This window comes from Poecilia reticulata, chromosome 1, assembly GCF_904066995.2.
Source record: "Poecilia reticulata chromosome 1, P_reticulata-male-v2, whole genome shotgun sequence".
In the NCBI taxonomy this organism is placed as follows: domain Eukaryota; kingdom Metazoa; phylum Chordata; class Actinopteri; order Cyprinodontiformes; family Poeciliidae; genus Poecilia; species Poecilia reticulata.
This window is the reverse complement of record NC_088830.1, coordinates 12130534-12155771: the sequence shown is the minus strand read 5'-3', so window position 1 is coordinate 12155771 and position 25238 is coordinate 12130534. Positions and strand designations below refer to the sequence as shown.

Sequence of the window (25238 nt, the reverse complement as noted above, 5' to 3'; positions counted from 1 at the left end):
AATCACAAGATGGCTCATTCAGAGATTTATATAACCCACTCTTTATTTCAGTCTTTGTAAATGTTAGTAGCCTATGCAGAGTAGAGGGGGAAGTATTTTTTGCATCTACATTTAAGCATTATAATTATTATGCTACTGTTTCTAACTGTTGCATGACTGAACATGTTGCTAAAATAAATTGCACATTACAGTCAAGTCCAGCAGAAAAGATCAGTTTCTGAAGCCGTTCTCAGCTAGGAAGTTTAATAAGCCTTGATGGCCTCTGCGCAGTGGTGAGAGCGGAGAAACCGAGGGAAGGAGTCCTTGGCCATCAGGCTGTAGATCCTCTGCTGCGCTAGGTTGAAGGTGTCGGCACACGGCGAGTCCATCACGCTCAGCAGAGCCTCACGGGTCTCGGCATCCAGGTTCACCTGAGATGGACGAAAAACTGGAGGTCAAAGCGAGCTTGAAGATTCATAAATGTTTGGCGCTACGCTCCTTCACTGACCTCCAGTGGAGCGTCTGGGTTGATGAACTGGTTGTAGATGCTGCTGGCTTTGGTCTTCTGCATGTTTGAAGGGGACACCCTGTAGTCCTCGCAGGCCAGCCAGAACTCCAGGTTCTCCTCGCTGAACTCTGAACGCAGGAACCCTCGAAACGCCTGAAGACCGACTGAAAGGACAGTGACGCAGTTATGAGGAGGCAGCAGCATCAAGAAGGCATCGACCTGGAGGGAAAGCTTCCACAGACTGTTGTCGAAGGTAAGAGTCATTTTATATTTTCATTTAATGTTTAATAATTATGCCATCAGACAAACCACAATATAAAGTTACATTCTGGCATTTTAAATGCCAAAATAGCATTATCAGACCAAAATATATATATTTTCCAAATAAACTTCTTTTTATATAAAACTTATGAAAATTTCATAAAAACTGCATGTGTGTCTGGTCAATTTAAAATTAAAACAAGCTTGTTCTCCATTCAATGAAGTGGGTAGAGTCCAGAAATTTTTGCTCAAGTAAGAGTAGTGTTCCTTTATAATAAAATAACTCAAGTAAAATTAAAAACCACAGTGTAGTAATAAATACTCCTAAAAGTAATTTTTTCCCAAAAATTGACTCAAGTGTAGCTGAGTAAATGTAACCAGTTACTGACTCTGATATGCATACAGAATAAACAAGTTTAAATATAAAAACATTTTTGCACCATCTGAAAAGTAAGCGGATAAAAGATTGACTACAATATACAAATGAAAAATACTCATGACTAATATCCTTAATTAGCTTTAATGATGGCGAACTTCCTGGTGCTTTTATTTTGAAGGGACGATTTCCGGTTTAACTGTTAGCGTTAACGCAGCGTAACGGCAACAATCAAAAGATAAGTAACGGAGCTTAAAAATGTATCGTGTTAACATCTCACTTGACAGAGGCAGAAGGTATGTTTATGGTGTAAAATATAAAATGTTTTAAATATTGTGTGACTCAAACTGTGCAATTGTCTAATTCCAAAACTGAAGTTAATTTACGTTTTAAACGTTATTTTAAGTTGAGTTAAAAATCATAAAGTGTCGTCCTTCATTACCGATATGCCACAACTTGAATGGCCTGACTTAATTACACCTTTGCTTCTTTGAGTCCTTTCTCTAGTCCTCAAACATCTTTTTTTTTCTTTCCAATTTATTGAGAGTAAATTCACAAATGTGCCAATTTTACTCTCCACAGTACAACTTTTAACAGCAAAATTACCCGTAAAGACATAATTACGATGTCCTTTTCTACAGTCCGTTTGTTTTTGTTAGTAATTATTAGGTGAGTTTCTTACACGTCTTTTGCAAAGAAAATAAATCTCTGAATATTAGGGTTATAGTTGAACAAAATCCAACAGAAATACAATAAAAACCTACTCTATTCGGTATTTCAAAAATATGTATGGTAATGAATTAAAAACATTAAAAATGTTATATTTCTGGAGATAATTGTTCTCACTATAAGACAAAAACAGACTCCCAGAATTAAAAATACACACAACAGCTCTTGTAAACCTATACATTTAAAACATAAAGTACAAGTTAAAAAAAAGATGCTTCAGTTATATTTTTTTAAATAAGAAATTGCTGTTAATTGTAAATTTAGTTGTAAAAGTTTAAAAAATAATAATTTCTGAAATTATAACAAAGACCTAATTTAGTTTAAGCTCCATCAGAGCTGCCAGCAATGGTGGATGGTTTGACTTTTGAGACTCTTATTAAACATACACACCTAATTATTTGCCTGAGTATATAAATTAGTGTTCAAACCTAAAATCAGAATTGGAAAAAAAACCTATAAATACTTCCAGAGTATATGCAGCTAACTGGATGCAATAACAATGTTAAAGAAATGAAAACAAATTTTTAATCATCTAAATAATAAAAATGCTGCTTAAATGTAACTAGTTGTTTCTAATTTCTTGAGCAGAAACAACTATAGAGTTAGATATTATTATAAAAGTAATATCTAAGTCACTACTACTACCTCACACTCATAACATTTAATCATAACATTTAAATATACCTTATTCTAATTTTCCATATATGAGCCATTTTGAGTTCAATGAGCATAATTTCTCAGTTTTAACATTAATCTAGAAAAATAATAATTTATATGCTTCTTTAAAAAAGTTTTTTTTTTTCTTGCAATAACGTTTTAATTAAATGTCATCTTACAGCATATTTCTATTGGCATGTCAGCCATATAGTTAATAAGTTTGTATAGGAATAAAATTAAAGACTCTGAGAAATTTTCTCAGTCAGTGTCTTTCAACCAAAAGTCATTTAAAAAGATTTTTATGAACAGAATTTCAAACAGAAATGAAATGTCCTACTTTTGCTGCCCAGCAGAGTTTCCAGATCCTGCAGGATTTTTCCGTCTTGTACCCTGAAAATTAGGCAAAAATTCATTTAAAAATGCATCTTTATAACCACATATTTAACCTAAAATCAACTTCACTTAGTCACTTTTGCTTGTGGTGGATCTCAGCCAAGTGGCTCAGCTTCACTCGCATCCCTTTTGCCCTGCAACGCATGAAATTACATTTTAAACACTTCACATCCCAGCAACGTATATCGCTTGGTGTCCTAGAAAAACACTTACTTCTCCAAGCAGGAGGAAGGCAGGTAGGAGAGTCCCTTACACATATTTAAAAACCAACTCTTAACAGAATATTATTACAGTAGATAACTTGTCCGTCTGTCTCCGGGGCTTGAATGCGCTGCTCTTATATACAGCGGTGGACATGTGGCTTATCTGATCCGTCGATCTGCTGCTCTCAGACCAGCAGGTGTGGAGCTGGGAGCTGAACGGGGATGAGATGGGGAACAGATCAAGTAGACCTGTCAGCAGGAGACACAAAGCAGGTCAGTGCATATGAAAGGAAAATCAAAGAAGCAGGCCTGTGTGTGTGTGTGTGTTTGGTCAGGGTACACTGGCAGCCTCATAAAGGTCTGTGTTGGTCCAAACGTGGACGCTCTGTGGAGTTCTGCAGAAAGATAATGAGGTGATGATGGAGGAGCAGGTGGAGAAGCAGTATGAAAACTCTGTATGAGTTTTATAACGGACAAGTAGTTCAGCTCTGCAGTATCAATTATGCTGCTATTGTTCACACACAGCTGACAGCGTAGGTGTATACTGAGCCTTGAAACCGTGGGAAATTGTCACTAAGCAACACCTTGCAAATGGATGAACTTTTCCACTATGTGTCTTATGTTAAAACCCACACATTTTATTTTATTTTGTCTGATAGTTCAGTTCAAAGTAGTGCATAGTTCTGAAATGGAAAGAAAATACAAAATGTTATTTTTAAAAAATCTGAAAACACTGACATGAATACACAGAAAGATTATACATATACTTTTTTTACCCCTAAATAAAATCCAATGCAAATGCCTTCAGAATTCACCTGTTAATTACATAGAATAATCCTGTGTGTAATTTAATCTCAGTGTAAATCCAGCTGTTCTGTGAAGGGATCAGAGTTTGTTAGCACAGCTGGTTAGCATCTGAGGAGCTCCACAGCAAAATTGCAGAAGAAAGGTAAATAAAAATCCCATTTTGGGATGAAATCTAATGTTGAACATAACACTGAGCACACCGTCTCCACAGTGAAGCACGGTGGTGGCGGCATCATGCTGGCAGGATGTTTTTCTTTAGCTTTGATTTATCTGCTATGCATGCTATCTTTGCAGTTTGCAAATTCCTCCTCACTCTGTTTTTCAAAAAAAAAAAAAATGTTTCATTCTTCCAAAAAAATGTTTTTGAGAGCAATCATAATTATTTAAAATGATGGTTTAAATCTTCATTTCATACCCATTAATTTCATATCTTTTAGTTTGTTTGCATTCATTTCTGATGTTGCCTATTATTATTTTTAGATTTCCCTTGAACTTTTTATGTTGTACTCTGTTAGTTTATTTGTTGTCTTTTCAGTTTCCTAGCGTCCCCCAGGACTCTAGTACCTTCCTTATTTATTTATTTATTTATTTATTTATTTATTTATTTATTTATTTATTTTAACCATGTAGCAATCTGGGTAATAAATCAACATATCGTGACAGTCATTTGATCAATATCAATAGAAAATGTCAGAAAGAACCGCCCTGCTTTCTGGGTGGCAACAACTAACTCACTTGCTCTTTGGTTACCTAGCAACAACCTGATGAGTAACTTGCGCAGCAACAGTTTAACCAGGCCTCTTCATGGCTGCCTAAAAATAAAAATCAACCGTGTGGAGTGAAAAGAGAAGTCGAGAAAAACAGCTAAAGAAGAAGTTGAGGATAAAACAAGAAAGGTCATATCAACAGTTTGGCAGTATTTCATATTTAAACAATAAAATTAATCATTTTCAATATCAACTAATATGAAACGCTTATGTTGTGCACCCGTATTGCCCAGTTCTGTACGCTGTCACAAAGCTCAATGCTGGCAGCCCTTGTTCTCATATTTGTGCCATTAAAGCACCAGTTGGACACTGGGAAGCTGCTATAACAGTCCTCTGAGGAAAGGAGCTGATGTCCTCCTCACTGTTTACGAGAAGTGGGCGACCGGAGTGAAATGCCAACTATCATGTGAGGAAACTTGAAACCTGCGGTGCAAACGCACTGAAGACATAAAGTACAGACAGTTACAGCTTTGAAATGTTATCTGTGCATGTTGTGTTTCGTTAGTTCAGATAAGAGCTTAAGCAGAGATTGTCTGCATATGTACATCTTTTTGGCATCTAAATAGTTGCAGGTGCTGCACAAATGAAAGAAAAAGGCGAACTAAAAGTTTGCATGCATGAAAGAAAAGAGGAACTGTTTTGGTGGTAAAGAAAAAAATATATACAAGTAATCTGAATGCGTCTTGTGAATAAGTGCTTGAGGAAAATAAGTCAGCTGAGCATTAAAGAAGAGGAGAAATGTGGAACACGCAGCTTTGAACCAGTTCTACATCCTCCACATTCACTCATCGGACACTGTGGCCGCCAGCGGACTGCTTCTCTCTCCCCTCTTCCTGCTTCGTGAACAGAACCGTGTGAAGGAAATCCAACCAGCACGAAGCGAACAGCTGGGCTAAACCCGGAACCCGCGGGATCCACTGGGACGTAGTGGATCCGCGTCAACTGGTTCCAATACACGGAGCTCCGGAGCCGCTGCTTTCTCCCGCTAGTCACGACCCTCCTCTGCATCCGGCTATGGACGGCGGCGCCTCGGCGTGCAGATAAAACAGTGAGTCAGGCTGAGGCAGAGGTCTGCTGGGTTTTATAATTAGACTCCAACAGCCTCCATAACTGCTTGAGGATTAGATTATGCGCGATTATCATTGCAGCCTGCGTCAGTGCGTGGAGCTGGGAGCTGAAAATATACACTTTAATTGCTAATGTGTCTTTATTATCGTCATGTAATTTGTACATAATTTCAGAATAAGAGATGATTTGTGCTTTAGCAGAAGTACAAACCAATAATATGTCTTTTTATGTTGTATTTTCTGTGCCGAACTGTAAGGACCTAAATATACTCGCCGGTTGAAAAAAAACAAACAAAAAAAACAGTCAACAGGGAAAATGTTTTCCATTCTTGTAAACTGTGCCTACCAGGGCCGGATTTATGGAAATCCAGGCCACTGGGCTGGAGTCAGTTTTGGTACCCTATGCTCACACACATTTTTTATTTCCCTCAAAGTACAAAGAGTTGGCGGTAACACTTTATTTGAAGGGGGGTGAATAAGACTGTCATGACACTTTCGTAAACATGACATAACTCCTGTCATGAACATGAATAAGCCTTCATGAATTTTTATGACTGTTATAAAGTGTAATTCGGTAAATTATGACACTTTTAATACAAAGTTGACATTATTCAAAATGTCTTTGTTATGACAACTTGACATTAACCAACAAATCATTACTGTTTAAACTTTACCTTTAATAACATAAAGTTACCAAATTTTTAAAGTGCAATCAGTAATATTTTATAGCAAATTTATATTAGTAATGATTTCTATAAACATAGGGAACCCCCACAAAAATTGACCTACTCTCTTTTTTGTTTTCCAAAGAAATTACTCCTGGCCCTGTGATCCTGTGTTTAGTTGTGATTCTACTGGTAAAAGCCACTGATGGGGCTACTGACATCATTTATAATGTGTTCTCTCCTTGTTTTTTTTATTTTTTCTAGAGAAAGTACTTCTAGCTCTGTAATTAGTTGTGATTCTTTCATGGATGAAGTCATTGATAGAGCTATTGCTGCACTTATAATTGTTTTCCGAGTTTTATTTTTCCATAAAAAGCTCATCTAGTTAATTAATTCTGTGTTTTCTATCCTAGACAAAATATTTGACAGAAATGTACATGAGTACTTTCTTAACACAGAAAGTATGTATGGTCCAGGAGGAATATGGCTTTGTGACCGCCGGATTACTGAGTTAGATCAGCTGTCTTGCAAATGGATCTTTTTTTTTTTGACTGTATATAAAGAAAATAAATTGAAATAAACTCAAAGATGAAGCCCAGCTTTTTAAAAGAAATTGTTAGAGCTGTTCATATTGCGGACAGAAACAAAAGTGTAACACTATTTATTACCCATAAATCACCACCTGAATACATCAAACTCCAAATAAAGAGCCTCCTTGTGACATTTTTTTGACAAGTCAATTCAGGTGTGAAAGGAACACAACAAAAACCTCAAAAGTTTAAACCAGTGTGTTTCTCCATATTCTGTCCCTTGCTATTTTTGAGCTTCATTGATTTTGCATCTCCAGCTCTTGTTGCATAGAGAGGGTTGTAAGCCTACCTAAGGAATCATTTGTTCAAGTACTCTTGGTGAGATTTTTCAATATCTTGCCTGATATGTGCAGTAATAAGACATTTAGTTATGTCTGCATGGATCTTTAATTGAAAAGACCTTCAGCACAACTGCATTGGCTCTCCTTCTGGGCCTTAGGTGAAGAAGCCAAGTCTAAAAGTCCATCGCTGCCTCGGTGTGCGGGTATGAAGAATGTTCATTGTTCGCTATGAAGCTTGTTGAACTGATGCTCTTGCATTTCAGCTGACTCCGAGTGACGTCCGGCCATGACAACCCAGCGGTCGCCTTGGATCCAAAAGGTGCAGTGTCAGGAAGGTGAACACTTTGTTCCAGATGAGGAGAGAAGGAAGCACTGGGCTGAGCTGTTCGAACAGCTGGACCTCAACAAAGACGGACGCATTGACATGCTGGAGCTGGAGGCGGGGCTGGCACACAGAGGGCTCTCCAACGGCTGCTTAAAGAAGGTAAGTAAGCACTCTCCATTCAGGGCGGATAAGAAAAGCAGGTTTGTAGTTTATCACAGACTAAATGAAACTATGTTAAAAAGTCTGATGAAATGTCTCCCACCTGGGGTGATGTGGTGGCGCTGACACGAACATCACAGGCTCGTGACGTTCTTGTCATGGCCTGCTGACCTTTGACCTTCATTACCCACTTTCCTGTCTAACCACTCTCAAATAATTTATGAATTGATAAACATAAAGAAAAATAAATAGTTCCCACCCAAAAAGCATCTAAATATCTTCTCCAACAATTTTTTGTATGTAATGAAGTTGTATACCATTACATCTTTTTCTAAATTTCATAATTTTTGGCAAGATCTATATGCCAATCTTTTACTTTGTTGTATTATAGAACATAACAGGGTTAATTGTATTCCTCGTAATAATGGAAGGAAAACTAAATCAAAAATATTACTTTAAGTGAAAAGGATAATCTTTATTCAAACTGCGCCATGTGAAGTGGCTTGAGTTGATTTTTGTAATTGTGGGTGTTAGCACTCAGTGGTTTCTGTTGAGGTCTGGTTAAAAGTGGGCAGCCTTTTTGCTGCCTTCATCCCGTAAACGCTCTTGAACCGTGCGACCTCCGGTTTGTTTGTGTACAGTTTGTACCGGAACATCAGCGGCGTGACTGTTTTGTGAACACAGGCAGACAATTTAACTCTCCTCGGTCTGTCTGTGGCGCTTTGCTTTTCGCCGTTTCTCCATATTGCCGTTTCGTTTTCTTCCTCTGCTTTTGTGTTTAATATGTGAAGTTAGGGAAAACATGAAAATCACGACAGGAGAAGAGTCGCTGTGTGCGTGTGGCCATGTGTCTCTGAAGGTTTCTGCATGTGGGCACATGAAGGGCAGCGTGATGGTTATTTCTGTCTAAGGAAGCTGCTCTTGTAAGCTGAGAATGGTAACCTTTATCCCTGTTGCACTCCTTGTATTTTTCATGTATTATCAGGTTTTCCTGGTTGTATTTTTGAGGTTTTGTTCAGTTCCTATATGTATCTTTTTTTTGTTGTTGTTTTACTGTCCAGTAATTTGTTATATTTTAGCATTTTAGGTTAATTTGTATGTACGCTTTTTAGGGGGGGTATTCCAGTAAAGCAGGGTGGCAATCCAAAGTGTGACCTATTTGGCCCATCAGCACAGGTGTTTAAGTATTTTTTTTCTTATCAACTACACTTTTTGCTTCTACTTTGAGTAAGTAGGGCCACAAATCTTCAGCCACTTTTTCTCCTAAGCAGAACTGTGTGCATACATTCATTAAACATGGCCAAATATATTAAATAATATATTTATTTCATATATAGATAGATAGATAATAATATATTTAAATTCTTCATTTACATTGTCAGATTGTAGAGACTGGGGACACCAACCAAGACGGAGTCCTGGACTTCGAGGAGTTCGTCGAGTATCTTCACAACCACGAGAAGCAGCTTAAAGTCATGTTTCACCATGTGGACAGAAACAAAGACGGTCTGTGGCTGAAAGGATTAAGACGGAAGAACAATGTAGTTTTACATGTAGTTTTATCCCAAACCTTCCAACTTCCTTCTTGTGTTCTGCTGTCTCTTCATATCTGCAGGTCACATTGATGTGGAAGACATTCATGACTGTCTGCACACCATTGGTGTGAATGTTAGCCCTGAAGATGCCACCAGGATTCTGTTAAGGTTGGTCAGCCAGGCTCTTCTTCACAACACTACACAGTTGTAGCCAGATTTATGAACCGTTCGAAAACAGACAGAATCTGGCTTTTTCACACAAACCAACGGTAAGTCAAGCTAAATCTCTCCTGTTTCATCGTAGTTAAGTTTGCAAAAATAATTTATGTTTGCTGAATGCCAGGATAAGGACTTTGTGAATGAATAAATGAATGGATCCAAGCTCATTCTCTCAATGAAGGTGAAAATGTTAATAAAAAAAAAGTAGAAAAATCCCTATGAATTGGTAGTGACAGCTGTTAGTTATTTGATAGGAGTGATAAATACTAATGCATTTTAAAATATCATTAAATACAGTTACTCTTTGTTTATTTATTTAAAGTAACTGGAGTCCTAAAGTAGCTTGTTTTATAATTGGTTGGTTTTTTTATGGCGGTTTTTTAAGTGTAGTGTTTAAGTTTGTAGTGCTGTGACTGCAGTGATGTGCAGTTTTAGCCATAAAGTCTTAAAAAAAACACCACAATAGATGTTAAATACTTTATTTCACCATTTTTTATCATTATTCCAACATATACCCTAAAAGATCATAATAAACTTAAATCCAGATCGCTCATCCACATTACTTGCTGACACTGTTATATACATTTAACTGTTGTTTTACTATATACTCAAGTTATTGATTAATTGATTACTAAATTAATTGACGATTATTTCAATAATGTATTCATCGCAATGAATCCTAGTCATCGTTCCAGCCCTTTTAGAAATGAACTTTCCTATCATACGTTATGGCTGCAGTGCCAACGTCAGTGTGTCTGTTTATACGTTTGGTTTTTCTTCAGTATGGACAGGGACGGCACCATGACGATTAACTGGAGTGAGTGGCGCGACTACTTCCTGTTCAAACACCTGAGCGACATGGAGGATGTGGCTCGGTTCTGGAAGCGTTCAATGGTAAACGAGCTTGCAGAACTTGAACGAGAACATCTGTACATAACACAGACGGCGCAGTTAGTTGGAACGTCACGGTGGTGGTTCCTACAGTCGGTCTCTAGACTACAAAATATCAAATGTCTGAGATTTATTTCTAACTCCCTATTTTAAAATGTGCAGCTTGTTCTTTGCTCCCGATTTATGGTCTCAGTAGATATTGGACACAGGCGAGCAGCTGACGGTCCCAGAGGAGTTTTCGGAAGCGCAGAAAAAGTCTGGCTACATGTGGCGGCAGCTGATGGCGGGAGTCATGGCCGGATCTGTGTCTCGAACCGGAACCGCTCCACTGGACCGCCTCAAAGTCTTCAGACAAGTCAGTCTAACAGCAGTATTGTAACATGTATATGAGAAAAGGAATGTCTTATCCCTAACTATTCCCTTTCTGTACAGGTACACGGCTCCTCTGATTTTAGAGGCAGCGCTCTGAGCGGGTTTAAGTACATGCTGAACGAGGGAGGACCATGGTCTCTGTGGAGAGGCAACGGAGTCAATGTCCTGAAAATCGCTCCTGAGACTGCCATCAAATTCTCCGCTTATGAACAGGTGAGCACTTCTACGACACCTGTTGGATTTGAGTTTTGAGCTGGATTTGTCGTATCGTTCGGCTTGTATGTTAAATTATCATTAAATATGATTTGTTTTCCCGTATGGCAACACTTAGCTTGTAAGTCAAAAGCAGATGGATTATACACTGTGTGTTATTAAAATGAAAAAAAAAATCTAACCTAACAGTAAGAAGGCCAAAATTGTAGTAAAAGTCAAACAACAGATAATGAGATTCTTTCGCAGACGACAGTCTGACCCGAATTTCCTTCAGATATCCAAATTTTCATTTCAATCGTCATCTGGAATTAATTAGATTTTTTATTAAGTTTAATTTCTTTTTCATTTGAATAAGTTCAATACAACAGAGCTCAGATTAGTTCAGTTTAATCCAGTCATTTCAAATCCAAATAGGCACTACTTCTATTCTATTGTAGTTTATTGTAGTTCAGTTCAGTTCAGTGTGGGTTGTGATATCTTATGATGCACAAATTCACAACAAGCCCCATTGTCTATACAGACTGTTTCAGTACAAGTACATCGGGGCCAATCCAAGACAAATACAATCAACCACAGTCCAATTCAATCCGACTATAATACGATGTGGTCACAACAATGCATGCAGATAGTCACAATTACAGGCTGCATTCTGAAAATTAACTGCTGGAAACTTAACTTAACAAGGCAGTGGTATTGCTCTTCTCTCACAAAGTAATGAATGGCATGAAACTGAGATGTAAGCAATATAAAATCTAAGTCTTGTAGCTACATTTCCCTTTAATTTTGAGTTTATTTAAGATCACAGAGCATAAATGTTCGACAGTGATGCTTATCCCAAACCTTTGCCTTCCATGTGTTCTGCATAGATCAAGACTGTGATGCGCGGTCATGATGAATCAAGAACTCTGAGGCTTCATGAGAGGTTCGTCGCCGGCTCTTTGGCTGGAGCAACAGCTCAGACAATCATTTACCCGATGGAGGTAACGGGCCGAACATGTACGAATCATCCGACGGCGCTAAGAGGAAACGCTAAGGTTGCTTATAAATGAATGATCTCAGTCCCTCTGTCTGTGCATCAGGTGCTGAAGACACGGCTCAATCTTAGAAAAACGGGTCAGTTCACAGGAATAGCAGACTGCGCCAAACAGATCCTGCAGCGGGAAGGCGTCGCGGCCTTCTACAAGGGCTACGTCCCCAACATGCTGAGCATCGTCCCTTATGCTGGTATTGACCTGGCCGTGTATGAGGTTAGAGGGACGCGCAGCTCTCGGTGTGGCGCATTTCTCCCGGCTCTTCACTTCCCACTCATTCTTGTCTTCCACAGACGCTCAAGCTATCATGGCTGAACCGGAACACAGGCTTGTCTGACCCGGGGGTGATGGTGTTGTTGGGATGCGGCGCAGTCTCCAGTACATGCGGGATGCTTGCGAGTTACCCGCTGGCGCTGGTCCGCACACGCATGCAAGCACAAGGTAAGGACGGCTGCTGGCATCTGGATTCCACCAAATGTTTCGGAGAATCAAATATAGTTTCATATCAGCCAAATTGCATTATAAATGTAATTAGAGTGAATGTATGATTTGATTGAATTGACGTTTTGTTGTAAATTGTCCTTTTCCTGCGAATGCTTCCTGGAGGGGTGGACTGTGTTAAGGTTTTAAATTTTACCCGATCGCTAACGTTTGTCAGTGCACCACGTAATGCGCCGGTTCAGTGCTATGAAGCTTACCGGAAATGCTTTGCGCTGCAAACAACACCGTCTACCACTGCAAAGGGAGAAGTGATATTCTGAACGAGGCAGATGTTAATCTTAACTCAATATTTGGAAGTGTGGCCGACACAGACTGAACGGCTTTGCTCACTTCCTCCGCTGCCGTCGCTAAAACTACAGACAGACTATAATTCTAAAACAGCGCAGAAAATCGACGTCATCGTTCATTATTTCTCTTTCTGTTCGCTGATTGGTCAGAAGTCTACCAGAGGCAATCCCAGTGAAGGACAGAAAGCCCAGATTGTGCTACAAGCGAGATTGTATTCAGGCGAAACTGCACAGGAAGACAATGGCCAGTTCTAAATAAATGAGATGAACTGAATTTAATTAAATTGAAAGAAACACAAAAAGCAGTTTTCAAATAATGATTTAATTTAATAAGGGTTGAACACAATCAAAACCAACTAACTTTAATCAACTATTAAGTTATTTAAAAAATGAATACTTTAGATCTAGTAGTTGTGTCAGTTTGTCTGCTGATATTTGAAATCCAAAGACTCAACATCTTCGGCTGTAATTCCTGAACTACTTCCTTCTTTTTAGAAGGAGACCCAAAGTTCTTATACTTGTACTGCTCATGTTCTATAAAAATATATAAAGTAATTTATTTTTTTTCCCCTAACTTGATTTTTCCTATATTTCTCTCCAATCAGCTTCAGTGAAAGGATCCCCTAAACTTTCAATGCTGTCCTTGCTCCGCAACATTGTTACGCAAGAGGGCATCGCCGGACTTTACCGAGGAATCTCCCCCAACCTGCTAAAGATCGTCCCGGCCGTGAGCGTGTCCTACGTCGTCTATGAGTATATGAGAATAATGCTGGGAGTGGACATCGAGGGTAGGAGGAGAGGGAAGGAGCATGGGTAGTTAAAGGAGACGCGGTTTGCTGTGAGTTTTTATCTGCAAGCATGTGCAGAAATGTCCTCAGTGCATGAAAAAAGGGCTTTACTCGTGAATAACTTTGAGACAACTTGACTTGCTTTTATGACGCCTTGGAGAAAAAAAAATAGACTACTGCAATTCTGGACAAAAAAAAAAGACCGGGCAGTTAGACGTTGTACTTTTATTAAATTTATTTAGGTTTGATAATAATTTGATGATAATTACTGATCATCAACTAGAGAAAAAAGTTTTTTTTTTTTAATTATATACAACCCTAACCATCATTAGAGTTTTAAAAAAAACTTCACCCAAGCATGATGTCTTGCAAACATATTCAAACCTCTTCAATGTTTTCACATTTTGTCAGCAAAAACTATCAAATCTTTCAGATTCAGATGTTCTTGTCATTCAGCGTAACATGAACTTGCTGAACAAAATTATGACACATGCTAGGTCACAAACAGAAACCAGCTGGATAAACTATAAAAGAATATAAAAAAGAAGAATAAAATAGAATAGGAACAAGAATATTTTATTGGAAGTTAAAGTAACAGATCAAAACAAAAAATAATTGAGAAGTGGAAGTAAAATGACAGGGGGGATGAGAGCACGTTTGTATTTAACCTTCTTTTCCTCTGATGCCCCTATATGAAATTCAGTGCAACTACATGCCTGTGGGAGAAACTTAGTTTACAATTCTGCACTATTTTATGCTGCTCTATGCCATAAGCCCAAATGCAATACAATAAGGTTTGTGGTTGTAACGTGATAAAAATGTGAAAAGGTTTAACGGGTAAAAATAGTCCTGGAAGACAGAGATGACTGGCATAATATGGCATATGCAGAATTATGGCTTCACTGTGGTCAAATAACCAAAAGGCCTGAAACTCACCGCTGGGCTTCTAAACCACTGGTGGATGCTGATAGAAATGACCCCTTTATGACATTAACCAAACCACATTAGTACGAGAAATGCAATCAGGGTGAGAAGATGGGGAAACATCTAAATGCTGTATAATGCAATGAATAATCAGCCTCCATCTGCACAGGCTGCTGTTAATTTCTGGAGTGATGTGTTGCTTTTGAAATCTAACAGCTGTGTGGGGAGTTAACCAACAAGCATCTCGCTGCTTCTGCTGCTGGAATCTGCAGAGATCTGCACGGATGCAGGCTTGCATGAACTTGCCAGACACGAAGTAACCTCTGGAAGGCAACTCACGGTACATTCCTTCAGCATTGTTTTCTCTACCAGGTGGGGAATAGAGAAGATGTTTGGCTGTGGGAGGAACCTGCACAGACTCAGGACAGTTGCTGATGAGTCTTAAACAAATATTACCAGTACCAAAGCACAATGACAGCCTGACGGAAAGCAGGCAGTCGGTATAATTATCAAATCTCTGAGTGAAAGGACAGTGGTGAGAAGAGGAAAAGACACACACAGAACTGCCTTTATGGACTGAAACCGGACAAAGACGCACAAAGGGTCAAGGTGACCTCACCTGCCATAACATTACATCGGTCTATGCAGAAAAATGTGGATTGGATGATACCCTTCAAAGACTTGACATGGTCCACTGGCACAACGTGTTTCCTAAAAGGTTCTGTTTGTAAAACAAGAAGTTATATTTAATGTTGTTTAAAAAAAAAAAAAAAACATGCATGCAGACAAACTGCATGCACTGTGCTGCTTTTGTGGACAATTTCCACAGATTGTTTTAATGTTAAATTAAAAGAATTATATTAAACCTCTGCACATTTTTGACAAAATGTCAACTGAATAAAAAGACGTAGAATTAATACTGGATCTGTTCCTCTACAGGCTCAGGTCTGTTGTATTATTGTGTGCGGAAATGTGGGTTATTTATATTTGTTTAATAAAGAAACATGCCTGAATATGAACAAGTTATATTCAGTTTATTTACTGAGTACTTTGAAGGCAAATTACATCCCGTTTATTGTTAGCGTGGCCCAACAATAAACAGATTGCGGCAGTGTTGCCGCAATCTGTCTCACGAAAGATAAATGCATGGATGAGTTTCTCCAGATCCTTTTGGGACATTAGCCCTTTAATCCTACAAGCGTTTTGCAGGTGATAGAAGACCGACTTTGTAACTGTCTTTATGTGTCTTTAAATGTTCAGGTCTGAACCATTGATGCAAGCCAGGATGGATTCATGCTCTCATTATACATCCCGATACTGACTCTACCATCTGCATGGAAGATGTTGCAGCTGATTTATAGAATCAAGCAACATTTTTCCAGTCTGAGGGAGACGAAATAAAACAGAAAAGGCCGACCTGGTAGGTTATGAAGAAGGTCTGCAACGCGGTGTTTCGTTCTCGGAGAGGCTGCCATACCGTAATTAATGCCTAAAAAGGGTTAATTGTCCAGCCAGAAGGTGGCGATAGTGGTAGCTGAATTGATAAACCGGTTAAAAGACTTCGGAAGAAAACCCTGTGCAGCAGGAAGCACTGCGATTGGTAATCTTGAGAAGTTTCTACCGGCGTGCTGCGCGGCTCGCGTTTCTGCCCCCGAGTCCGCTCTTGGTAACCTTCCCGCTCCTCAGCAGCTACGACCCGGGACAAAGCCTCGCCTGTTCTGCAGTTGTTTGCTCCTTTAGGGCAGCATGTCGGATTACGGCGGAGTCTCTTCTAACGGTGTTGGCGCTGGGGTGAAAAAAGACGCCTTTGCAGACGCCGTTCAACGAGCCAGACAGGTCAGTCTGAAACGGAGGAAGCTAGCTAGCTGCTAGCATAGCTGATGTTAGCTTCTCACTGCCATTCATTGATTTTCTGCCTTTATTTATGTTTAATTCGTCGTTTTTAAAAAATGTAGACCATAGAATTAAAATGTAAACCTTTAATTTACACATACGAATATTTTAGTATCTGTTTTTATTCATGAATTTGCGTAAAAACAAGCTACGTTAGCTCGGTTACCTAGTTAATGTTCAAGCTGATCGTAGAGGTCTGTTAGCATCCTATATGAAACCTAATCTAAAATGTTACTTAACTGTCGGCTGTTCTATTTAAGCTCTATCTCGCAGTTTTGCTACAGATCATTTGAAATAATTCGTGTAATGACCGAAAACGTCTTGTTTACATTTTATCAATCGATGAGAAGACACATGTTGAAAACGTGTCTGAGTACGAGAACCTAAAACAGACTTGGAAAACGTTATTTCACAGTTGATTTGTCTGTTAATTATTATAAGTAAACACCCATCTAACCCAAGGTATTTCTTAACTTAGGTTAGAAAAGAAATAAAATTTATTCGATCTTTCATTCATTTTGAATTTATACTTTAAAGACACTGCTGAACATCTGTAGTGTTTTTTTTTCACGTAGCTTACAAACAGAAAAATTATTTGAATACTAACACAATAAGCGTGTGATAAATAAAGGTCCCCGATTTTCCAGCGGTCCTCAAAAATGTACACGTCCCTGGTGAAATCCCACGTTTTTCACACCTGAGGTTCAGGCCGTAATAAACGAGCATTCAGAAATCCCAACAATGTTTAATCAACTTTAAAACGAAATCACTGATTCACATTGATGACCAACAGGAAGGCAAACGGTCAGCCAAACAGTACGACAAGCAAGAGTGGAGCACAAAATGACTGAACTATTTAACATTTATAAAAACAATTAATAAAATGTGCTTTTTTTTAAAGCATTTTATAAAGTACAGCTTTACGTATTAAATAAATCTGCACCCGTTGTTTTTGTTTTGCTTACCTCAGACTCTGAAAAGTTTAGACGATTTGGTTCATTCATTAGTGAAGTCACGTCAACCATCAGAGAGCTGGAATGTCCTTTTCCTTCTTCTCACAAAACTCCTGAATCTGTTATTGAAGAGACAAAACAACAAATGTCTTAAGAAATAAATCTTTCAGTTTTAATGTCACACATGTAATCAGCGACGGTGAATCTGGGGGGAATGAAATAAAGGTTAGCTATTCTAGTTGTTTTGTTTTTTCTTCTCCCTTTAGTTAAAGCAGTAGTTTGAGGTTTTAGAATATCAAAAAAACAATTTGACTGTATAAAGGTTTCATTCAGAGGACACTTACAAAAAAAATTAATTTCTAAACATGTTTTAAAATTTGACGATTGATACCAATACCAAGACACGGCTTAAATGAAATATGAATATTTCACACACTACTGCGCTGACGATATGTTCGCATTAGGTAGTGCAGCTTTAGTTTTATGTTTCGGGTGATTTATTCAATATTGCACAGTGCTTGCCATGGTTTCTGAAGACCGAGTCTACTTCTGGTCGGACCGGGTCTCTAAAGAAAACAAGCAGTTTAATAAATTAATATTGAAGTCTGCAGCATGCAAATAATTGTCTCTCAAACGCAGAGAGATGGAAACTGCAAATAAACAAAAATATTAAATGAGCTGCAGCTGGTTTTGTTTTTTTAACCTACCATTTGTGTTCTGCACGCTTCAACCCTACTGAGAAGTGGGGTTGCAGAACAGAATAAGTCCAGTGAAAACGTCCCAGTCTCACTAAAGTTTCATGAAACCTTTGAGAAATTGCTGTGATCTGGTTAAAACTAAACAGTTGTAAAAACTGTGTTCGGAACAGAAACGGAATGACCAAAACCATGACAGTGACAGCTGAAGACTTTTCAGCCAGCTGACTGGCTGTGCTCAGCAGCATTTGTGAGAGGATTAGATTTTCTTTCTATCAGGGCTGCAACCAACGACTCTTTTAGCAATCAGTTAATCTATAGACTATTCTGACAATCCGATAAAGAAAATGGCACATTCTACAGAGTTTTCATTCAACAATTTAAGCAATTTTATGCAATATTAGAAATGTAGTAAGTGCAAATAATTTTGTTTTTTAAATTAAGAAAAACATTTTATTGCCTAAAATGCAACACCACACCATAAGGAAATGTGAACCAGGTGAAGATAAAACTATAGAGGTCTTGACTAAACCATATCTACAAACATGTTTTTGCCTTAAGTACAAAATGTTTTTTTTTTTTTTTGTTTTTTTGTACAGTCTTGGCTTTTACTGTTCTGAACATATGCATTTTTTCAGTAAAAGGCCTTTTGAGTCTGAATACTCCAGCTAATTAATTGATTACTAAATTAGTTGAGGGTTATTTCAATAATTGATAAATCCAGTTTCAGCCCTACTCCCTATAGAGCCACAGAAAACTCATCTCTGGCATTTCAGTGAAAGTACTTCAAGCAGTAGGTACAGGATGATGGACAATTTGACTGATTTTGAAACTAGCGCTGGTACCAGTAACTGACCCACTACCAGTCCTAAATATTAACTGGTCTTTCTGACTTAATAGTCAGTTTGTCTTTTTCTTCTCCCTCTGCTCTGTAGATCGCAGCTAAAATCGGTGGAGAGACTGTGCCCCAAGTGACAAACAACGGAGGAGCTGAAAGTTATCCATTCTCTGCACAGAAACGATCCCTTGAAGAAGGAGGTGGGGAATCCAAATCAAATGAGCACTTGGTCAACATTCGCTTAGTAGGAATGCTCAACTTTTTGTTTTCTTTCAGATGAGCCCGATGCTAAGAAGTTAGCATCACAGAGCGAAAGAGATTCCGCAATGTGTACGTTAAAAACACTCTGTGGATTTCTGAAAAGCTTTTGCTTTACTTATTCTCCAATTAATTGTGTTCTCCTCTTTTCTCTCCCTCGCAGCTATTGGAGCTCAGTTAGCTGCTCTCTCCCAACAAAGGTGGGTTTTTTTCCCTCTGCGTTTATTTTTTTTTTTACACAAACACTTCAGCCTTAGCTGTTGTGTTAAACTGATTGTTTTCCTTCTCCTGTATCTCCAGTGTCAGGTCCTCCACTATTACAGAAGAGTACAAGGTGCCTGACAGCATGGTTGGCCTCAGTGAGTACAAGAACATATATTTCACTTCAACTACACAGAACAGGGCTTCATGTTGCATTTGTTCAAATTAAATTCAAAACTTTTTTTTTTTTTCTTTTGTTCCCATCAGTCATCGGACGGGGAGGGGAACAGATCAACAAAATACAGCACGACTCTGGCTGCAAGGTCCAGATTGCACATGGTGAGTTCTGTGAATCACTTTATTTTAAGCCACCACTGTACAATAAATACAACAGGCATTTTGTCTCGTTTGTTTACAGACAGCGTCGGTCTTCCAGAAAGAAGCATTTCCCTGACTGGATCACCAGAGGCAGTACAGTAAGTTTGGAAACCCAATTGTTGTTTTTTTTTTGTTGTTGTTGTTTTTTTAAATAATTCAGTTAGCTTTTCTTTTTCTTTTTTTTAATTGAAAATTATTCAATTTAGGGTTGGTAAATCCACTACAAAATAACCTTCCTGTTACCATTAGAAATTTGTTTACTTCCTGACAGCGTTGGTAACTGTAGCTGCATTTCTATTACGAATGTATGCAAAACTTTTGTCAATGTTCTGCTAATATCAAAAATACAGTTTCTTTTTTTTTTGCGGTATTTCAGTTAAATAAGAAATGCAACTAAAATCACATGTGAGTGAATAAGTCTGTTCTCAGGGTAAGCCATTAACAATCATGGAGGCGACGGATGTAAACAAAAAATGGATATTTCAGGCGTGGCACTGTAGGAGACGTCGGGATCTTATCCATCTACACTCCCATGTAGATGAATAAGATGGCAAACATATGCAGCGTTTTTGGGAAATTGTAGTCGGCGATTTTACAGAAGCTCTATGGATTCAATACTTTCTGATGGCAAACTCAACTTCTGATGAACTGCATGATGTTGTACAACCTCTAAAGTCAACTGAGCAATGTCTAAGTGATTTTACTTTTAATTGTTTTTGAATTGGATCCAAAAGGACGAAAAAGATCTTGCTTTTCTGCATTTTCAATTTTAGTCTCGGATCAAAAATACGAAATGCAAAAATACGACCAGAGGACCAAATTAGATTTTAAGATTTTGTCGCTCAGGCTTTTGTAACCCCCCAAAACATTTTTTTCCCCAAAATTTACATTTTCTCCCAGGAGGGCCAAGGCTTTTCTAGAGGACATTGTGTCCAGAGGTCACGATTCAAGTAACGGTCAGTCCGGCTCCATGCAAGAGATCATCATCCCTGCAGGAAAGGCCGGCCTTATTATTGGTAAAGGAGGGGAGACAATCAAACAGCTCCAGGTGAGTCGTCTGTGCTTAGGAGAAATATTTATAGAATCAAATGCTCTGTAAAGTGCCGTTTTTGTTGTGTTTTTGTGTGTGTTTTTTTTATAATCGGTGCATCATGTTCCTGTGATAAATTTCTAGGAGCGAGCTGGAGTTAAAATGATTCTTGTTCAGGACGGATCACAGCCACCAAACATAGACAAACCCTTACGCATCATCGGAGACCCTTACAAAGTGCAGGTACCGTCTGGATGCAGACAACACGGGTTCGTTTTAAGACGACATGTCCGCTTTCGTTTCTCACCGCCTCTTTTCTCGGCGTGTTCCTGCTGCAGCAAGCAAAGGAGATGGTGAACGAGATTCTACGAGAACGGGATCACGCTGGGTTTGGAGACAGGAATGAATACGGATCGAGGATGGGAGGCGGCGGCGGCATTGATGTAAGTGATTCCTATTAAAATGTTAACGACACAGTCGCTTGAAGTTGAGCGTATTTCAGAGTTGGGATCAGATGTCTTGTAATCCTACAGATAGCTGTACCGCGACAGTCTGTGGGAGTTGTGATCGGTCGCAGTGGGGAGATGATAAAAAAAATCCAGAGCGATGCCGGTGTGAAGATCCAGTTTAAACCAGGTAAACCACACACAGGCCACATGCTGTTAGTGTTTTTGGTGACGAGAACTGACTTGATTTCAGTACAAAAAGCTGAATCATACATTATTTTTGCTTTTTTAGAACTTGTTTCTAGTTATGGATTTTTTTTTCATCTCTTAAAATTATAATTCACAAAATTAGGATTTTGTGTGCAACTTGTACACTCAATTGTCTATATTAAAACAACTCCAAAGGGACTTAAAATGTTTGTTCCTTTTTTTTTACTATCAAATGTCAACACAGTCTTACTAAAAAACTCTCTAAACAACAACTTTGACTGTCTTTAAGTAGTTTAATTGTTGTATAATTTTATGAACTGATAAAAATAAGCCATAATTTGCTCTTTCTGAAATACTAGAACACATTAATAAAACCAAGTCCGTTCATAAAGTGCCTAAATTATTGTGGCGCTTTGAGTGAGAGAGAACATTATGAAGCGGTTTAGGTTCTACAAAACTGTGCAGGCTGTGCACAGCTTTGCACAGCCTGCAAAACTGGTTGTCAGAGCTGGTTGTCATGACAACCAGCTCTTTACATCCAGGGCCAAATCTTGCATGCGATGATGAAAATATTACCTTTATGGTATAGATCCTGAAACACTGTCGTTCACCCTGCTCCAGCTCTGGTCTTTTAGAGTTGTTTATTAATACCTTATAAATTACAGATGACGGTACAGGCCCCGATAAGATTGCACACATCATGGGCCCTCCGGACCAGTGTCAGCACGCTGCTTCCATTATCACTGAGCTGCTGCAGAGCATCCGTGCCCGAGATGAAGGCGGGCAGGGGGTGAGTCAGAGGGAAGCTCTGGACTTCAGATGTTTGTTCCCGTGATTCTGATGGAGGGAACAAATGGCATGTTGCTGACTGGTGTACGGCGTCTCTGCTACAGGGCCCTCCAGGTCCCGGTATGTCGTCGGGAGGCCGAAGTCGTGGTGGAGGTCAGGGCAACTGGGGCCCTTCAGGAGGAGAGATGACCTTCTCAATTCCCGCGCACAAATGCGGGCTTGTCATTGGCAGAGGAGGAGAGAACATCAAGTCCATCAACCAACAAACTGGGGCGTTTGTGGAGATTTCCCGTCAAATGCCGCCGAACGGCGACCCAAACTACAAACTGTTTATCATCAGAGGCTCCCCGCAGGAGATCGACCACGCCAAGCAGCTCATAGAAGAAAAGATTGAGGTAAGTTTTAGGTAGGCTAGTTATTAGAAAGTCGCGCAACTTCTCGACCAATCCTTGAACGGTTTGATCTGGTTTTCCCAGGGTCCTTTGTGTCCAGTAGGCGGTGGTCCCGGTTCTGGAGGTCCAGGTGGGCCGATGGGTCCCTATAACCAAAATCCCTATAATGCAGGGCCTCCTGGTGGAGCGCCGCAGTAAGTACAACACGCTGCATTTGTTGGTTTATTTACATTTAGGCTTGATTGAAGTGTTCAAAGTGTTGTCTAACTTTGTAGTGGAGCTCCTGGGGGTCCCCAGTATTGTTCTCAAGGCTGGGGAAATCCTTACCAACAGTGGCAAGCTCCAAACTCACATGACCCCAGTAAGTGTCTCCTATTGGCCACATTCTCTTTTTCTGTGGTTTTGAAAGCATGGTTTATTTTATTGGTGGGTTTTTTTTATTTTTATTCTCTTTAGACAAAGCAGCTGCAGATCCAAATGCAGCATGGGCAGCGTACTATGCTCAATATTATGGACAGCAGCCAGGGGGCGCCATGGCCCCCCAGGCACCAGGTGCCCCTGCAGCAGCTGGGGACCAGGGCCAAGGAGCTCAGACTTGTGGGGGCCAGCCTGACTATACGAAAGCCTGGGAGGAATATTATAAGAAGATGGGAATGAGTAAGTTGGATGTGATGAAACAAAATCTGACTGAACTTTGAAATGCAGTTAAGTGGCCCGGGCTGTACCAGTCGATCTGCCACAGATTTTAATCCTCTAAATTTCTCCTGAATGGCTCTGATTGGTCAGCGATAGGAGCAAATACTGAATTTATAGCAAATACTGAATTTATGTTGATGCTTTTTGGTCAGGGTATTAGTGTGTTAAGAAAAACCACAATATGGCTATTACGAATAGAAACGATCAACTGATGATTAATCTTCAACTAATGGTTTATTAGATTAAAATTGGTAACAATCGATAATAACAGTCCTCTTAGACTTTCTTTCAGTGTTGTAGTTTTGTTGCCATCCAGCAGAGGGCACTGCTGGTCCTCCTTAAGCAGAGCCACTTGATCAGGAATAAAGGTGGCAGGGCCATACAGAGTCTGGTTTTGGATGCAAAATCTTTTTTACTTATCAATTATTGCCTTGTCAGAATCTGCTGATGAAACCTCAAAGAAAACTGGAGAAGAATATTAACCAGGAAGAGCGTGCATCTTTAGACTTGGTCACAGACGCTCAAGTCTTGCAACAAATTGCTTCTTTCTTCTCCTTTTTTTTTTACGTTTTCTAACCTTCATCAGATATTCAGCAGACAGAGCACAGATAATGACGATCTAAAATTGATATTTGAGTTCAAAAACCCAAACATTAAACAAAACGGCCTCATCTGACTAGCGTCAGTGTCTGTAGAATGACACTCTTCAATCTTGACTCCTTTAATAAAATAACTGGTGCATTTCTAATCGATTTTAATTCAACTGATGGATTTTTTTCCCCCCCAGCTCAGCCAGGTGGAGCAGCAGCAGCCACTCCAGGCTCTGCACCAGTCGCTGCAGCTGCAGCACCAGGTGGCAGTGATGCTGGTGGACAGCAGGACTACAGTGCAGCCTGGGCTGAGTACTACCGACAACAGGCCGCCTACTATGGACAGGCAGGACAAGCTCCCGGACAGGCAGGTGGTCCACAGCCGGGACAGCAGGTAATGCACCTCGTTGCTTCTGATGAGACTCTATTTATTTACTCTATTAGAGGACCTCAGCGCACAAAAATAATAATCTTGTGTCTGTTTTCTCTTTTCAGCCCCAGTAAACCCTTTGTTGATCTGTTGGACGGATGTATTGGATCTCAGGATGCGTTTATTTTTCCTTTATTTGGCTTTAATAAGACAAGGCCAAGGTCTGCTTATAACGTTATCCATGTGACATACTTTTTTTATGGATTTAAAAAGGGGAACACATTGCGCCCATAAATTGAACAAAGCACTAAATACCTTTCCTGTTCGGTTTTCCCTTTACATGACTGCCTCACCTCATTATTCAAGTAAAGGTTTAATTTTTTTTTAGTATTTTTTTTTTTTATGAAAATGTGAAATGAGCAATTTTGCTTGCAAGCTATCACAACAGCATCTCAATACTGATTCACATTTAGTATTTCCCTTCAGTTTTCAGAGGGTACAAAAAGCTGTCTAGCAGTATTTTGAATATATTCACTAATTATCTTTGTATGAAAGATAATTGCAAAGTTGTTTCGACCTAGGTACTTTTTTTAAAAACATTCCTAGTGTTTAATTTGCAGGTGTTAATCTTCCTGCCGTGAGGATTTTTTAATTGTATTCTTTTTTCAAGAGGGTATTGAGTGTTTGTAATACCTGTAATGCTACTGAATGCTACAGAAACTGAATGCGGTTTGGCAGCAATTGGTCACTAATTGTCCTACTAACTGTAGGCTGGTTGTGTGTGCATGTATATTTGTGTGCTTGACTACCCTCCTTTTCATTCTCAGCTTTACTTTTGAAACATTTCTTCCATTAGGTTCTGTCCTATTTTTACTTTTTTTTTTGTTTGTTTTTTTACGGTTTGTTTTTAAAGACTTCAATAAAACATTAATATGATACCGCTGTGTTGGTGTGGTTAAATTCTTATCCAC

General features: G+C 39.1%; 3 protein-coding genes across 8 annotated transcripts; 2 read left to right on the top strand and 1 right to left on the bottom strand.

The window, feature by feature from the left end:
* Positions 1 to 17: 17 nt before the first annotated feature.
* LOC103465598 (regulator of G-protein signaling 5) lies at positions 18 to 3300 on the bottom strand. The gene is made up of 5 exons (XM_008410583.3): positions 3117 to 3300; positions 2981 to 3037; positions 2848 to 2900; positions 488 to 651; positions 18 to 410 (listed from the first exon to the last, which is right to left on the bottom strand). The coding sequence occupies exons 1-5, from the start codon at positions 3158 to 3160 to the stop codon at positions 243 to 245; spliced, it is 486 nt and encodes a 161-aa protein (XP_008408805.1). The 5' UTR covers positions 3161 to 3300; the 3' UTR covers positions 18 to 242.
* slc25a23a (solute carrier family 25 member 23a) lies at positions 3291 to 15541 on the top strand. 5 transcript variants are annotated; one of them, XM_008410577.3, is made up of 12 exons: positions 5588 to 5728; positions 7547 to 7767; positions 9150 to 9273; positions 9383 to 9470; positions 10304 to 10415; positions 10609 to 10767; positions 10845 to 10997; positions 11864 to 11977; positions 12077 to 12244; positions 12322 to 12469; positions 13422 to 13604; positions 14901 to 15541. In XM_008410577.3, exons 2-12 carry the CDS (start codon positions 7570 to 7572, stop codon positions 14909 to 14911), a joined length of 1458 nt encoding a protein of 485 aa, XP_008408799.1. In that variant the 5' UTR covers positions 5588 to 5728; positions 7547 to 7569; the 3' UTR covers positions 14912 to 15541. The 5 variants fall into 5 exon arrangements, with proteins under 5 accessions (XP_017160887.1, XP_008408799.1, XP_017160885.1 ...); XM_017305398.2 differs by lacking the exons at positions 5588 to 5728; positions 14901 to 15541 and adding an exon at positions 3291 to 3379 and having other exon boundaries at positions 13422 to 13897; XM_017305396.2 differs by lacking the exon at positions 14901 to 15541 and having other exon boundaries at positions 13422 to 13897.
* A 128-nt stretch (positions 15542 to 15669) lies between these two features.
* Positions 15670 to 25203, top strand: khsrp (KH-type splicing regulatory protein). Of its 2 annotated transcripts, none has more exons than XM_008410619.3 (18): positions 15670 to 15948; positions 19005 to 19107; positions 19184 to 19237; positions 19329 to 19365; positions 19466 to 19524; positions 19634 to 19705; positions 19785 to 19842; positions 20645 to 20792; positions 20919 to 21017; positions 21113 to 21217; positions 21308 to 21410; positions 22096 to 22220; positions 22324 to 22614; positions 22696 to 22805; positions 22887 to 22972; positions 23068 to 23268; positions 24095 to 24291; positions 24393 to 25203. In XM_008410619.3, exons 3-18 carry the CDS (start codon positions 19234 to 19236, stop codon positions 24399 to 24401), a joined length of 1704 nt encoding a protein of 567 aa, XP_008408841.1. In that variant the 5' UTR covers positions 15670 to 15948; positions 19005 to 19107; positions 19184 to 19233; the 3' UTR covers positions 24402 to 25203. The 2 variants fall into 2 exon arrangements, with proteins under 2 accessions (XP_008408841.1, XP_008408833.1); XM_008410611.3 differs by lacking the exon at positions 15670 to 15948 and adding an exon at positions 16124 to 16364.
* The last annotated feature ends 35 nt before the right edge of the window (positions 25204 to 25238 follow it).

Excerpts from the sequence above, each read along its gene's own strand:
- LOC103465598 (XM_008410583.3), bottom strand. The coding sequence starts at position 3,160 with ATGTGTAAGGGACTCTCCTACCTGCCTTCCTCCTGCTTGGAGAA. Across the intron at positions 3,038-3,116 it reads CCTTCCTCCTGCTTGGAGAA|GGCAAAAGGGATGCGAGTGA; the intron begins GTAAGTGTTTTT and ends CATGCGTTGCAG. Across the intron at positions 411-487 it reads ACCCAGACGCTCCACTGGAG|GTGAACCTGGATGCCGAGAC; the intron begins GTCAGTGAAGGA and ends CGTCCATCTCAG.
- khsrp (XM_008410611.3), top strand. The coding sequence starts at position 16,275 with ATGTCGGATTACGGCGGAGTCTCTTCTAACGGTGTTGGCGCTGGGGTG. Across the intron at positions 21,218-21,307 it reads GAGGCGGCGGCGGCATTGAT|ATAGCTGTACCGCGACAGTC; the intron begins GTAAGTGATTCC and ends GTAATCCTACAG. Across the intron at positions 21,411-22,095 it reads GAAGATCCAGTTTAAACCAG|ATGACGGTACAGGCCCCGAT; the intron begins GTAAACCACACA and ends TATAAATTACAG.
- slc25a23a (XM_017305398.2), top strand. The coding sequence starts at position 7,570 with ATGACAACCCAGCGGTCGCCTTGGATCCAAAAGGTGCAGTGTCAGGAA. Across the intron at positions 9,471-10,303 it reads GCCACCAGGATTCTGTTAAG|TATGGACAGGGACGGCACCA; the intron begins GTTGGTCAGCCA and ends GTTTTTCTTCAG. Across the intron at positions 10,998-11,863 it reads AATTCTCCGCTTATGAACAG|ATCAAGACTGTGATGCGCGG; the intron begins GTGAGCACTTCT and ends TGTTCTGCATAG.